Source organism: Marmota monax, unplaced genomic scaffold (assembly GCF_021218885.2).
Source record: "Marmota monax isolate L192 unplaced genomic scaffold, Marmota_monax_Labrador192_F-V1.1 WCK01_AAM20220418_F8-fsc00024, whole genome shotgun sequence".
NCBI lineage: Eukaryota > Metazoa > Chordata > Mammalia > Rodentia > Sciuridae > Marmota > Marmota monax.
The window spans coordinates 21,188,645-21,203,019 of NW_026695224.1; the positions used below are offsets into that span (position 1 = coordinate 21,188,645).

Genomic DNA, 14,375 nt, shown 5'->3' on the forward strand with positions numbered 1-14,375 from the left:
CTCTTCAAAAAAAAAAAAAAAAGAACTCTGCCACTGAGCTACATTCCTACCCCTTTTTATTTTCTATTTTTTTTTTTTTAAATTTTTTTTTTTTAGAGAATTTTAATATTTTTTTTAGTTTTCAGCGGACACAACATCTTTGTTTGTATGTGGTGCTGAGGATCGAACCCGGGCCGCAGGCATGGCAGGCGAGTGCGCTACCGCTTGAGCTACATCCCCAGCCCTTTTTACTTTTTTTTAAGAACAGATTCTCACTAAGTTGCTCAGGTTGGCCTTGAACTTGACATCCTGCCTTAGCCTCTTGAATAGCTGGGATTATAGGTCTCAGCCACTATGCCTGGCTTGGTAATTCTACTTGGAATTTTTTGAGGAACCACCATATCATTTTTTTAAAATACTTTTAACAATATTTTTTTAGATGTTGATGGATCTTTATTTGTTCATTTATTTGTATGTGGTGCTGAGAACCAAACCTGGTGACTCGCACATGCTAGGCAAGCGCTCTACCCCTGAGCCACAACCCCAGCCCATATCATTTTCTATACTTGTTATACCATTTTGCAGTCCTGAGCAAACAGTTCTAGTTTCTCCATATTCTCTTCCTTTTCTTTCTTTCTTTTTTTTTTTTTTAGAGAATTTTAATATTTATTTTTTTAGTTTTTGGCGGACACTACATCTTTGTTTGTATGTGGTGCTCAGGATCGAACCCGGGCCGCACGCATGCCAGACGAGCGCGCTACCACTTGAGCCACATCCCCAGCCCCTCTTTCTTTTTCTAATAGTAGCTTGTTTACTGTTTTTATATCTTTAGAGAAATGATTATTCAGGTTCTTTGCCCATTTTTAAAATTAGGTTATTCTAATTTGTATTGGGTTTTGATAGTTCTTTATATAAATCTTATCAGATGTATGATTTACAATATTATCTTCCATTCCACAGGGTGTTTTTTTTTTTGTTTTTTTTTTACTTTGCTGATTGTGTACTTTTATGCATAAAAGTTTTAAAGTTTCATGTAGTCCCATTTGTTTTTTCTTCTGTTAGTTGTGCTTTTGTTTTATAGTTTTGGGTCTAACGTTTAGATCTTTAGTCCACTTTGAGTTAATTTCGTGTATCATAGAAGTTAGGGATTCATTTTCTTTCTTTTACATGTAAATGTACAATTTCCACATAACTATGTATTAAAGATACTGTCCTTTTTCTTTTCTTTTTTTAGAGAGAATTTTTTTTAGTATTTTTCAGTTTTCAGTGGACACAACATCTTTATTTTTATGAGGTGCTGAGGATCGAACCCAGCGCCCCATGCATGCCAGGCGAGTGTGTTACCGCTTGAGCCACATCCCCAGCCTAATACTGTCCTTTTTCTATTGCATGGTCTTAGCACAGTTGTTACAGATTATTGATCATACACTCAAGAGTAGTTGTGTTTTGTTTGTTTGTTTTTTTTTTTAGTAGTATCGTACTGTGAATAATATTTTGGAACTTATTTTGTTTAATTCTGTATTCCTGAGATTAACCATAAGATGTCATTCAATGGAAGGAAGTACCAGAATACACCTAATGTGAATAGTTCTATTCTTTGCTGCAGCATAGTCTTAAAACAGAGGGTCAGTGGAAATAAAGCTTTGTCACAAAAGCCTAAGAATGTTATATTTATACATGTATCAATAAGAATCACAGGCAGGACATTTGTTATATCTCTTTTCATTGTGTCCTTAGGCATCACGCCATCATAAGAGAGGATAGCATTGTTTTCCTTTTAAGTTTTTGTAAAAGCCATCCTCTGGGTGGTTGAAATAATATTTTCAAGGCAAGAAACACTGGGAATATAGCTTCTGTTTTCCATTGTAGATTCTGCTTCAGATTAGCACCTGATATCAGATGCTTGCTCCTAGGTGAGCTTCTTGTCATTTTGCCACAAGATAGACACATAAGAGCAGGTCATGCCTGGGCAGAAGGTGATGATAATTGTGAGCAGGACTATCCAGAGGCTAATGCTGGAGTAGAACAGCTGCTCCACCAGTCATCTTCTCTTAGAGCTGGCCTAGTCAGGGTTGCAGTGATTCTTCTATCTGGGGTACATCTTCAGTTCACCTCAAGGTATTCTCATTCTCCTCAGCCGGGGCATCATCTTGACTTTGAATTTGCCCTGATCTCTGGTGTAGTTTCAGGCCTAGTACACTGCCTCCAGCTGAGTTGCCAGTGGCACACTGCAGCCTTGTTGTCATTTGATTTTAGATAATAATATCTGAAGATGATTATGTTCTAAAATAGAAATCAACAGTTCTGGCACTTTTTGCTTTTCTAAACCATCAATATTGAGGTCACATTTTAGAGTAAGAATTACTAAACTGTGTTTGTTTGTTTGTGGACCACTCTGACTCCAACCTCTTGACTCGGTGAAAAAATGTGGATTATAAAACAGCATGTAGTATATGGATTCACTTTTGTAAAAATACAAAACCGTTTCTTTATCACTACCTAATATGTAAAATAGTAAGGACTCAATAAAAACTGTATAAAAAGAATGCACAAGAGGGGCTGGAGTTGTGGCTCAGTGGTAAAGTACTTGCCTCGCACGCACAAGGCCCTGGGTTCAATCCTCAGCACCACATAAAAATTAATAAGAAAAGATATTGTGTTCTTCTACAACTAAAAAATATTTTAAAAAAGAAACATGAATCCTACCAAAAAAAAAAAAAAGAATGCACAAGAAAAACAATGAAAAAGTTTTTGTTTTATGTGCCAAATTATCTACTTTTAAAAAATGTTGCTCTTTATTTATTTATTTGTAAGTGATGATTAGTAGAAATGTAGATACTTTATAGAAGGAGCTGTGTAGGAAGTCATAAATTCTGTTATTCCCTGAAATAGCTCAAGCCACTTAGAAGTTTTGTTATTCTTTTCCTATGAAAGGCAACATAATTATTGGTTTGTGTCATGAGGGAATAGTATCTTGCACAGTTCAGACACACACAGAGCAATTGGGATGTAATTCCAAAACTAATGGCTTAGTTTCATTTTACGATGAAACAGAGTTGATAGGTTTCAGATATAATAACAAGTGAATGGTGGCTATCTTACTCTTGCTTTCTTTCAAATAGCATGCTTAAATACCCTTGGGTGGAGATATTTTAAGGGACCAAAATAGAGGTTGTTCTTGTCCTTAGTAAGCTTGTGAATTAAGGTTTGGGAGGTTACTTTCAGAGTTCTGCCCCCCAACCCCTATACTGGAGATTTTACCCAAGAGTGCTTCGCACTGAGCTATATCCCCAGACCTTTGTTTGTTGTTTGTTTTGGGGACAGTGTCTTGCTGAATTGCCTGGGCTAGTCTCAACCTTGTGATCCTCTTGCCTCAGCCTCCTGCATAGCTGGGATTAGGTCCATGAGCCAGTTTACCCAGCACTTTTAGAGTTCATATACTTATGTTAAATTAATCGTTACATTGTTGTTGTTTAACTAGTTATTATTTAAAAAGTAACTAATTAAAAAGAATTACTTCAACCAGGCACAGTGGCTCCTGTAATCCCAGCTGTTTAGGAGGCTGAGGCAGAGGATCACAGGTTTGAGACCAACATCAGAAATTAGTGAGACTCTAAGCCATTTTGTGAGACCCTGTCTCAAGATAAAACTAAAAAGGGCTGGGGTTATACCTCAGTGGTAAAGCAGCCTTGGGTTCAATTCCTGGGAATGCCCCACCACCACCAAAGAGAATCACTTCATATTTCAGAAATTTAATTTTGGATTTGTTTTATTGAGTAATGTAAATTTTGAATTGGCCAATTAGAAGTCAATGTATTGAGTATTTAAGTTAGACTCTACTAAATATAATTTTAAAAACAAGTAAATTTTTTATGAGTAGATAATATTTTACTTGGTAAAACAATTTCAAGGTATATATAGTGAAAAAATCTTCCTTCCACTTGTCTCCTAGCCACCAGGTTCTCTTCAATGTTTCCAGGGATATTGTGTACAATTATAAGCATCTATGTATCTACTCTATATAGTCATAAGTAATAGTGTAATATCCTGTTGTACCTTGCTTTCCTCAAGTACAGAATATTTTATTTCTGTATCTAAGTAAGTAATCAGACTAATTGTTGAATTAGTAGCCACATATGGTGGTAACATGCCTTTTATACCAGTGACTTGGGAGGCTGAGGCAGGAGTATCACAAGTTCCAGGCCCATCTTAGCAACTTAAGAAGACCCTGTCTCAAAAAATAGGTAGGTAGGTAGATAGATAGGACTAGGGGTATAACTCAGGGTTAATGTACCCCTGGGTTCAATTCCCAGTACCAGAAAACACACATACACACACACACACACACACATAAACACTTGTTGAAATAGGCACTCTTAAAAAATTTCCATGTTACAAATAAGGCTACTAAGACATTTAAAAAATAATTTTTATATATTTTTAGTTATACATGATGGTAGAGTGTGTTTTTTTTTTTTTTTTTTTTAAGTTATGGGTGGCTATAATACCTTTACTTATTTATTTATGGGGGAGAGTACTAGGGATTAAACTCAGGGGCACTCAACCACTGATCACATCCCCAGCCCTATTTTGTATTTTATTTAGAGACAGGGTCTCACTGAGTTGCTTAGTACCTTGCTTTTTACTGAGGCTGGCTTTGAACTTGAGATCCTCCTGCCTCAGACTCCTAAGCCACTGGGATTACAAGCATGTGCCATGCCCAGTTTATTTATTTATTTTTATGTGGTGCTAAGGATTGAACCTCACACAGGCTAGGCAAGCGCTCTACCACTGAACTACAATTCCAGCCCAGTAGCATGTGTTTTGACGTATTATACATACATGGAGTATAACTTCTTGTTGTACATGATGTGGAGTTACAGTGGTTTTGTATTCATATATGAATATAGAAAAGTAATGTCTGGTTGATTCTACTGTCTTTCTTATTCCCACCCCACCCCAGATATCTCAAATTTCTGAATAACTTGTCTGTGTTCACATAGCTTATATTTATAGAATTTACTTCATCTGTGCTATTTACTTTTTTTTAATTAATATTTTTTAGTTGTCCATGGACCTTTATTTATTTATATGTGATGATGAGACTCAAACCCAGTGCTTCATACATGCTAGGCAAGTGCTCTACCACTGAGCCAAAATCCCAGCCCCCTCTTTACTTTTTACTTAGAAAACATTGTAAATTTAAAATTGAAGACTGCAATAAAGAATTTTGTATACCCTAGAGTCCCTCCCCATTTGGTTTTCTGCAGTAGTCTCAATACTATTGGCAAAAGGAACCAGTCTGTCCAGTCATATGGTGCATGCCTATAATCTCAGCTACTCAGAGCCTGAGGCAGGAGGATAACAAATTTGATGCCAGCATGGGCAACTTATTGAGACTCTGTCTCAAAATAAAAAATAAAAAGGGCTATTGTATAACTCAGTGGTAGAGTGAGTTATATAATCAATAATCATTTCTTCAGTCTTTTCTTGACTTTCATGACTTCAGTGTTTTGTTTTGTTTAATATCTTTTTTTTTTTTTTAGGTTTTTTTTTTTTAGAGAGAGAGAATTTTTTATATTTATTTTTTAGTTATCGGCGGACACAACATCTTTGTTTGTATGTGGTGCTGAGGATCGAACCCGGGCCGCACGCATGCCAGGCGAGCGTGCTACCGCTTGAGCCACATCCCCAGCCATGTTTAATATCTTTATCTATTTATTTCTGTGTGTTGCTGAGGATCGAACCCAGTGCCTCACACATGTGAGGCAGGTGCTATACCACTGAGCTACAGCCCCAGCCCGACCTCAGTGTTTTTGAAAATCACAGGCCACGCTGTAGGTTATTGGTCAGTTTGCACTTGTCTTATCTTTCCTAACAATAATACCCATATTATGCAGTTTGGGCCAGAATTTGATAGAAATTATGCTGCTTTCTTCTCATTGCATCTTTATAGGCACACAATGTCAATTTGTTCCATTACTCCCATTTAAGGGAGAGAAGGGGAAGGAGGACAGGAAAGAAACTTAAATGGGTTTTCTTTTCAGACACTCCTCTGTTCAGTAAATATCTTTTTCTTGTAGCATCCTGGTGGAGAAGAGGTTTTGCTAGAACAAGCTGGTACAGATTCAACTGAAAGCTTTGAAGATGTAGGCCATTCCTCTGATGCCAGAGAAATGCTAAAGCAGTACTACATCGGTGACGTCCATCCGGTAAGAACTATTAGAGGGCTAGAAGCACTTGTGCAGAGAAAGTGACGCAACAGCCATAGAACTGCATGAAAGAAAGAATTATTAAAATTATTAAAATAGAAATTCATTTAACCATTCATTAGGCTGACTTTTCTCCATTATCATCCTGCCTTAGAGTGCAGCTAATAGTAACATCTGCACTTAAAATAGGTGTGGTTGTTTTTACAAGTCCCTAGCTAAAAAGGTAACTAACTACAGACTTTTTTATTGAACCCAGAAAAGCTTAACAACCAAGCAATATCCCTGCCCTTTTTTATATTTTATTTAGAGACAGGGTCTCAGTGAATTGCTTAGGACCTCATTAGGTTGCTCAGGCTGGCTTTAAACTTACCTCCTGCCTCAGCCTTCCAAGCCACTGGGATTACAGACATACACCACTAGGTTTGTCATCTATGGACTTTTAAGCCTTCCAGACATAACTATTCTAACAGGAGACCCTGATATGCTAAGGGTGGGGTGCCATTCCTTTTTTTCAGACCTGTAGGTCTCCTAGAGAATTCTCTGCCCGACAAATGTAGTCTCATGTTTCAATGTAGAAACAAGCACATAGGGCTGGGGTTGTGGCTCAGTGGTAGAGCGCTTGCCTAGCACATGCGAGGCCCTGGGTTCTATCCTCAGCACCACATAAAAATAAATAAAGTAAAGATATTGGGCCCAGCTAAAAAAAATAAATATTAAAAAAAAAAAAGATAAAAGAAACAAGCACATAGTAAGAGTTCATTTGGATATTTCTTTTCTTTTCTTTCTTTTTTTTTTTTTTTTGGTACCAGGAATTGAACGCAGGGGGGCTTAATCATTGAGCTACATCCCCCCAGCCTTTTTAGACAGGTTCATGCCAAGTTGCTTAGGGCCTTGCTAATTTGCTGAGCCTGGCTTTGAACTTGAGGTTCTTCTGCCTCAGTACATTTGGATATTTCTTAAAACATTGTTTTCCTCTTTTTAACAGAGTGACCTTAAACCTGAAGGTGGTAACAAGGTAAGATGTCATCCGATTTGTCTTTTGTATTTCAAGTGTTTGTAGTTCTATTTATTCAAATAGAATTGTTTTGTTTTGGTTTTTTTACGTGTTTGTTTTTCCCAAGCAAAAATTCTATTTTTCAGGAATTTGGATTCAGTAACTCTCAGGAAAAATGAATAGCTGGGTCTTACATAGTAGGAAACAGTTTGCTAATGCTTCTGTATGCTTTCTTCTTTTTTTTTTTAAATTGCAACTCCAAAGTATGCCATGTATGGTTTTGAAAGAAATTAGTTTATGGATTCAGTTATAGAAAAGTACTTTACCCATGCCTCATTTAGAACAGGTGTAAATACTTGCTTCTGTCTGAAAAAGAATTTTCTTTTTCAAGTTATTTTATGTTTTTATCTTTCAAGTTATTGAAATCGAGACCTCTCTGTTCCTATTTCCCAAGTTTTTATTTTATTTTTTTATTTATTTTTTTTTTAAAGAGAGAGAATTTTGATATTTATTTTTTAGTTTTTGACGGACACAACATCTTTGTTTGTATGTGGTGCTGAGGATCGAACCCAGGCCGCACGCATGCCAGGCGAGCGCGCTACCACTTGAGCCACATCCTCAGCCCTTATTTTTGTTTTAATATTTATTTTTTAGTTGTAGTTGGACACAATACCTTTATTTTATTTATTTTTATGTGGTGCTGAGGATCGAACCCAGGACCTCACACGTACTAGGTAAGTTGGTCTACCGCTGAGCCACAACCCCAGCCCCCCCAGTTTTTATTTTAAAACATTTTATTTTGTAGCCTCAAATAGACTCACCCCCTTTCCAGTTATTTACTGATTTTAGCAAAAACAAGATTAAATACTTGCATATTTGAAAACCTTAATGTGCTCTGCATGACATTCTAGGAAGAAAATATGAAAGCATTTTCTGCTTCCCACAAGCTGAGTACTTCCAACTCCCGTATTCTCTTATATTTCCCTTGACTCCTGTCCTTTAGGTAATTGTTAGTCCACCCTGTGATTTAAAGGGACAGCATTGTAGATGCTACTTAGAACATTATGGGCACCACACAACCTCCCCTTGTCCTCTTTCTAGCTTCTTATACCATTCCTCATCGAACCATAATTACCGAATGAGATTGACACAGCAATTAACTATGTCCTAGACATAAGAATTTTTTCAGTTGAAGAGATTGCTTACTTGGCAGTTGCCATCTGTTGCCTTGCAATCCAGAACATTTATATAAATTAACTCCTCTGTCTTGCTATACTATAGTACTCTGAACTATTGAGTTGTTTATGAAAGGGGAATTCATAATATTGGGAATTCAACTCAGAGTCTCTCACATACCATATCCTCAGCTCTATTTTTTTTTGGCAATACTGGGGATTGCATCCAGGAATGCTCTACTCATGAGTTATATCCCCAATCTTTTTTATTTTTTAATTTTGAGATAGGGTGTCACTAAATTTCCCAGGTTGGTTTTGAACTTGCAATCTTTCTACCTCAGCCTCTGGAGTAGCTGGGATTACAGACATGTGCCACTGAACCTAGCTCTTCAAACACATTTTAAGCACTGGTGGTGTGTGTGTTGTCCCCTCCTCACACATGCACTACCATTCTTGAATCTTCACATGTGGTATTAAGGTAAAATTTGAACTAAGAGTGAGCTTAATTATTATATTGAATGTATCCAGAAAATTTAGAGGTCAGTATTTGATCCAAGGAATACTCCCATTTTTATAAGAGATACACCTCTATCTAAGAGCCATAACCCATTTCTGCACAAGCAATGAGGCACCCTTTATATTAAGGTAGCAGGAAAATATTTTTGCAATTACTATGTCTAGAAGTCTGTAAATTGCTTCTTGTTGCTGTTTTTCTTTCTTTGGTAGTATAGTTAGGACCATTCTCAGAATGGAGAGCAGTGTTCCACATATTCTGTTTCTTGTAGTACCTAAATTGGATTCCCATGGAATGAACATGAAAATACACATAAAACATGTATTTCTTGAGTTTCCACTACTGCTGGTTCAAGAGCTTTGGACATGGGGTTTGGTAATTTGCATTTTAAGTAACCCAGATGATAAGTAAGCAAGCACCAAACATTTTGCTAAATGATAAGCCTATCATTTCTTATGAAAACCTAAGAAATTTTTTGGGCTGGGGATGTGGCTCAAGCGGTAGCGCGCTCGCCTGGCGTGCGTGCGGCCCGGGTTCGATCCTCAGCACCACATACAAACAAAGATGTTGTGTCCGCCGAAAAACTAAAAAATAAATATTAAAATTCTCAAAAAAAAAAAAAAAGAAAGAAAACCTAAGAAATTTTAATTCTCTTCGTGGAAAGCGTTGTCTGCTTTCTGCGGGTCAAAGAACTAATTAGAGATTTGTTAGCTGAATTATAACTGTTTTAAGTACAGGAAAAGAAACCATTTCAGCTCACTTAAATTCTGTAATAAAAGAAGTCTCCAAATGTACATTAGCTCCTTCCTGGGTTAAAGAATGACTAACGGCCCGGTTGGCAAGCCTATTTTCCCCATGTGACTTGTACCCAAGGGACATGTCTCTCCTAAGTAGAGTCAGGCTATTGTGTGTTTCCAGCCACAGTGCCTCATTTTTGATCAGGCAAAGGAAGCCTTTTGGAAATTTTTCAAGGCCACCTACATAGACTTTCAAAGAGTCTTCCAACCTGATTTCAGTTCCAGGAAGAAATTCCTGATCCTTCAGATTTCTTTCTTACAGAGGTTTAAATAGAAACGTTGGTGTCTAGGATGTACGTATCTCTCTTCTTCATTTTTCTATCTCTGGTTTAAACATTCACGAAGAAATGGAAATGAAGTTGATATTATTAATTACTTTCCTTTTTCTTCATTCAGGGGTGAACCTCTGTGAGGAAGTGATTTTTCTTTAAGCCTACTAAGAGGAATCTTCAGCCTTATAGGCTTCTGTTTCTGTATGTCCTCTTTGTAACACACTCTTTCCTTAGGAAAAAGAAAATACCCAAAATGTTGCTATTGCAGAGGATAAATCAGGAATCATTTCCTTGTTTTTTTTTTTAAGAAACTACCTTTCTTTTTTTTTTTTTTTAAAGGAACAGAATTAAGGCAGATTGGGTTTTTTGTTGTTGTTGTTGTTGTTTTGTTTTTTAAGAGAGAGAGAGAGAATTTTTATTTTTTAGTTTTCGGCGGACACAACATCTTTGTATGTGGTGCTGAGGATCGAACCCGGGCCGCACGCATGCCAGGCGAGCGCGCTACCACTTGAGCCACATCCCCAGCCCCCAAGAAACTACCTTTCTTTTGCTTTTACTACAACACAGTCAATGGCCACCATTGTTTTATTGTTAGATAATAATTCCTGAGTTGAAAGCCCTGAAATATAAAATTTTAAAAGCTTAGAAACTCATAGATCTTGAAACAAGTCTTTCTTCCTTACGTCAAAGATAACTTACAAGAGTTAAGAACTGTTTTGTCTTTGAATATCTTCCTTGCTGGATTAACTCCCATGCTGAGAAGTGTCAATCTTCTCCTTGCATTTGACTTAACGTTTTTTTCTGGACTACTTTTCATTATGGAAGCTCACCTTCAAAACAAATTTAGGGGGTTTTTGGCTCAGTGGTACAGCAGTCGCCTAGCAAGAGTGAGGCCGTGGGTTCTATCCACATAAAATCTCCACATAAAAATAAATAAATGAAAATAAAGGTATTGTGTCCACCTACAACTAAAAAAATATTTAAAAGAAAAAATTAGTGCCAGGCATGGTGGTACATGACTGTAATACCAGTGGCTCAGGAGGCTGAGGCAGGAGGATCACGAGCTCAGAGCCAGCCTCAGCAACTCAGTGAGGCCCTAAGCAATTCAGCGAGTCCCTGTCTCTAAATAAAATATAAAAAGAGCTGGAGATGTGGCTCAGTCATTAAGAGCTTCTGAGTTCAATTCCCAGTAATAAAATAATTAATTAATTAAAGATAGTAAGTATCAATCTATAATTATGTTTAAAGGCAAATATAGTTTTTCTCTCCTCATGCTGATTTTTCTTGCAAATACAGTTTTCTGTCATATAATGTACAATACATATATAACATTTTACCTCCTCTTTTATGAAAGAAATATTTAAAATATACGTCATTTATAATTATGAATGTAGTTAGTTGATTACTATATTAGTTCATTTTCTGTTATAATAACAAGATACCTGAGATTGGATACTTTATAAAAAGAAGAGATTTATTTAGCTTATAAGTCTGGATGTTCAATGTGATGGCATCAGAATCAGCTTAATTGTGGTGAAGTCCTCTTGGTAGAAGTGTAAGGGGAGGGGAGGGGATAGTAAAAGAAAGAGATGGAGAGAGTGAGATCATATGGCAAGGCAGAAAGTGAGAGAGGTAGATCAGGACCCTCATGAGAACTCCATTGATCTCTTCCAAGGGTATGCCCCCAATGACCTATGGATCTTCCATTAGGACCTCTACATTATAATTATAATTGGCTCATTCTTTCCTGAGTTTATGTCCTGATGAGAAGGTACACCACATTCCTTAAGTGTGTGTGTGTGTGCTTCTCTCTAATGTTTTCTCATACGCAGAATTTCCTCTGCTGACACCATGGGATTACTAGATGTGACATTTCTTTGTCATTTTCTTAACTATGTCAGATTGGATCAGTACTTGAGGTGCAAGACCTCTTAGAAGAGTGTTTGGGAAAACAATCCTTTATAGAGCTGGTGGGAGAGGGAGAACTCAACACATGATAATGCTCCTTCAATCTCCTGGACATGAGAGAATGGTATTTCCTTTCTTTGCTCTTGTAGCCATACATGGTGGCACTTGCCTGTAATCTCAGCTACTTGGGAGAGTGAGGCAGGAGATTAGGAAGTTCCAGAACAGCTTCAGCAACTTAGCGAGACCCTGTTTCAAAATGAAAAACCAAAGGGCTGGGGATGTTGCTCAGTGATAGAGTGCCTAACATGCACAAAGCCCTCGGTTCAATCCCCATTACTGCAAAAAAGTTCACATAGATTTTGTTACAATACCTTTGGCTCAGAAAATTGTGTCCAAGGGGTGGGGATATAGCTCAGTTGGTAGAGTGCTTACCTCACACCAATCCCTAGCACCACAAAAAAAGAAAATTGTGTGAAAATAATTAAATATGATGTTAGGATTGAAATTCTTCTAATATGAGCCTTTTATTTTCCAATGAGAAAAATGTTTTAGCATTGACCTGAAAGATACTTAGCCATAATTTCAGTTATGAGCAGCTCTATGCAGTTACTCAGGTATTATGAAATATTTCCTTTTAACCTACAAAGCCCATCTTTGGTATTTATTTGTATATTAATTTACTTATTTAATTATTTTATGTGGTGATTAAAACCTAATGAATCTTGGGGCTGGGGTTGTGGCTCAGTGGTAGAGCATTTGCCTAGTACATGTGAGGCACCGGGTTTGATCTCCAGCACCATGTAAAAAAACTAAATAAACAAAAGTATTGTGTCCATCTACAACTGAAAATATTAAGGGGAAAAAAAAACCCAATGAACCTTGAACTTTAGGACCCAGTTTCATCTATTTATTTATTTATTTTTAAAATTTTTAGTTGCCAGTTGACCTTTATTTATTTATTTATATGTGGTGTTGAGAATTGAACCAGTGTCTCACACATGCCAGGCAAGCACTCCACCAACTAAGCCACAATCCCAGCTCTCCAGTTTTAAACTGTTAATTTCTATTAATTTTGAGCTAAAATCATAGAAGACTTAAGCAATCTTGTTGTTTGCAAATGCATTCCAAATCTTTGGAAACTAAAGAAACATGTATATTAATTACCTGGTTGAGCTTATGCTAGAACTTTGGGTTTGATCTGCTCTCTTGTAATAATGTCATAATACTGCATTTCTTTCTTTAACAGTTGATTAAAAGTGGGACCACTGTAGTTTGGAATTTACTTGGCTGTCAATGTTCTAAAAGAAATAGTTGCTTGTTTCTCTTCTCTTTTCTCCAAAGTGTTGGGCAGCTTGGCCTTTTTTGCCTTCAGAGATGAATTAATGTTAAAACGGGAGCACATTGGGGTATTTAATTCAATAAACACCATATATGTTTTTAGTTATTTTAGTTATTTACCATATGTGTTATGGTCTTGGTTCTCTTTTTTTCTTCTTGCTTATTGTGTTATTTAAGGTTCATACTAGTTAGCACACATACGGGGCTTTTGGTTGTAAAAGAGGCTAAAAGTGTTGACATACAGAGAATCCATTTATATGAACTATATATGACTTTATGTAATTATAGATTCTACATTTACGTTGTACTACTACAGCCTCCCAAACTATAAGATAGTAATATTTTCAAAGATTGACCTGTAATGTGTTTTTTTCATATCTTTTATGGGTGCATTATAATTATACATAATGGTGAGATTTGTGTTACATGTTTTAATTAGCCCAGTCCATGTTATACTAACAGAAATGTCCCAGATAATAAAAATCATCAAGTTCTCAAAGAAGTTTGGTATGTATATATTAGTATGGTTTTTCTAAAGCCTTTTATTGGAAGTTTTATTTGCCTATAGGCTAATTTCTTTCAGATTTGGGGCATATGTTTATTTGCATAACATTATTTTGTATACAAGAAATTAATACTCACTTCATGGACTGCTTTAAAGTATATCTTGTCCAGTATGTATGATTCCTGGAAATTCTTGGAGATTATTGAAAATCGTGATTAAGCAGATTTAATATACTGTATACATGCCCTGCATACTTCTACATATTTTCTTAATTCTTTTTTTTTTAAGAGAGAGAAAATTTTTTAATATTTATTTTTTAGTGTTCAGTGGACATAACATCTTTTGTTGTTGTTGTTGTTGTTGTTGGACACAACATCTTTATTTTTTTATTTTTGTGGTGCTGAGGATCAAACCCAGCGCCCTGCTCATGCCAGGCGATCGCGCTTCCGCTTGAGCCACATCCCCAGCCCCACTTCTACATATTTTCAAAGATGTTACTTTGAGCAATAGCAACCTACGCTAATAGGTTTTTGTCCTCTGGCAATAGGTTAGCAGGACTTTATACTAATATAGCTAATTAATGGAATTATTTATTTCACATGATATTTAAATGGAGTAAAAATAATTTTAATAACAATTTTATTGATGATTCACATACCATATAATTCATCTATTTAAAAT

The 14,375-nt window shown here is 36.4% G+C and overlaps 1 protein-coding gene across 1 annotated transcript in view; it reads left to right on the forward strand.

Annotated features, from left to right (window-relative positions):
- Positions 1-14,375, forward strand: part of LOC124086443 (cytochrome b5 type B) — a 34,593-nt gene that overhangs the window by 11,773 nt on the left and 8,445 nt on the right. Inside the window, exons 2-3 of the mRNA XM_046434630.2 lie at positions 6,063-6,191; positions 7,177-7,206. Of these exons, the coding sequence (XP_046290586.1) occupies positions 6,063-6,191; positions 7,177-7,206 (159 nt within the window). The remainder of the gene's footprint in view (positions 1-6,062; positions 6,192-7,176; positions 7,207-14,375) is intronic.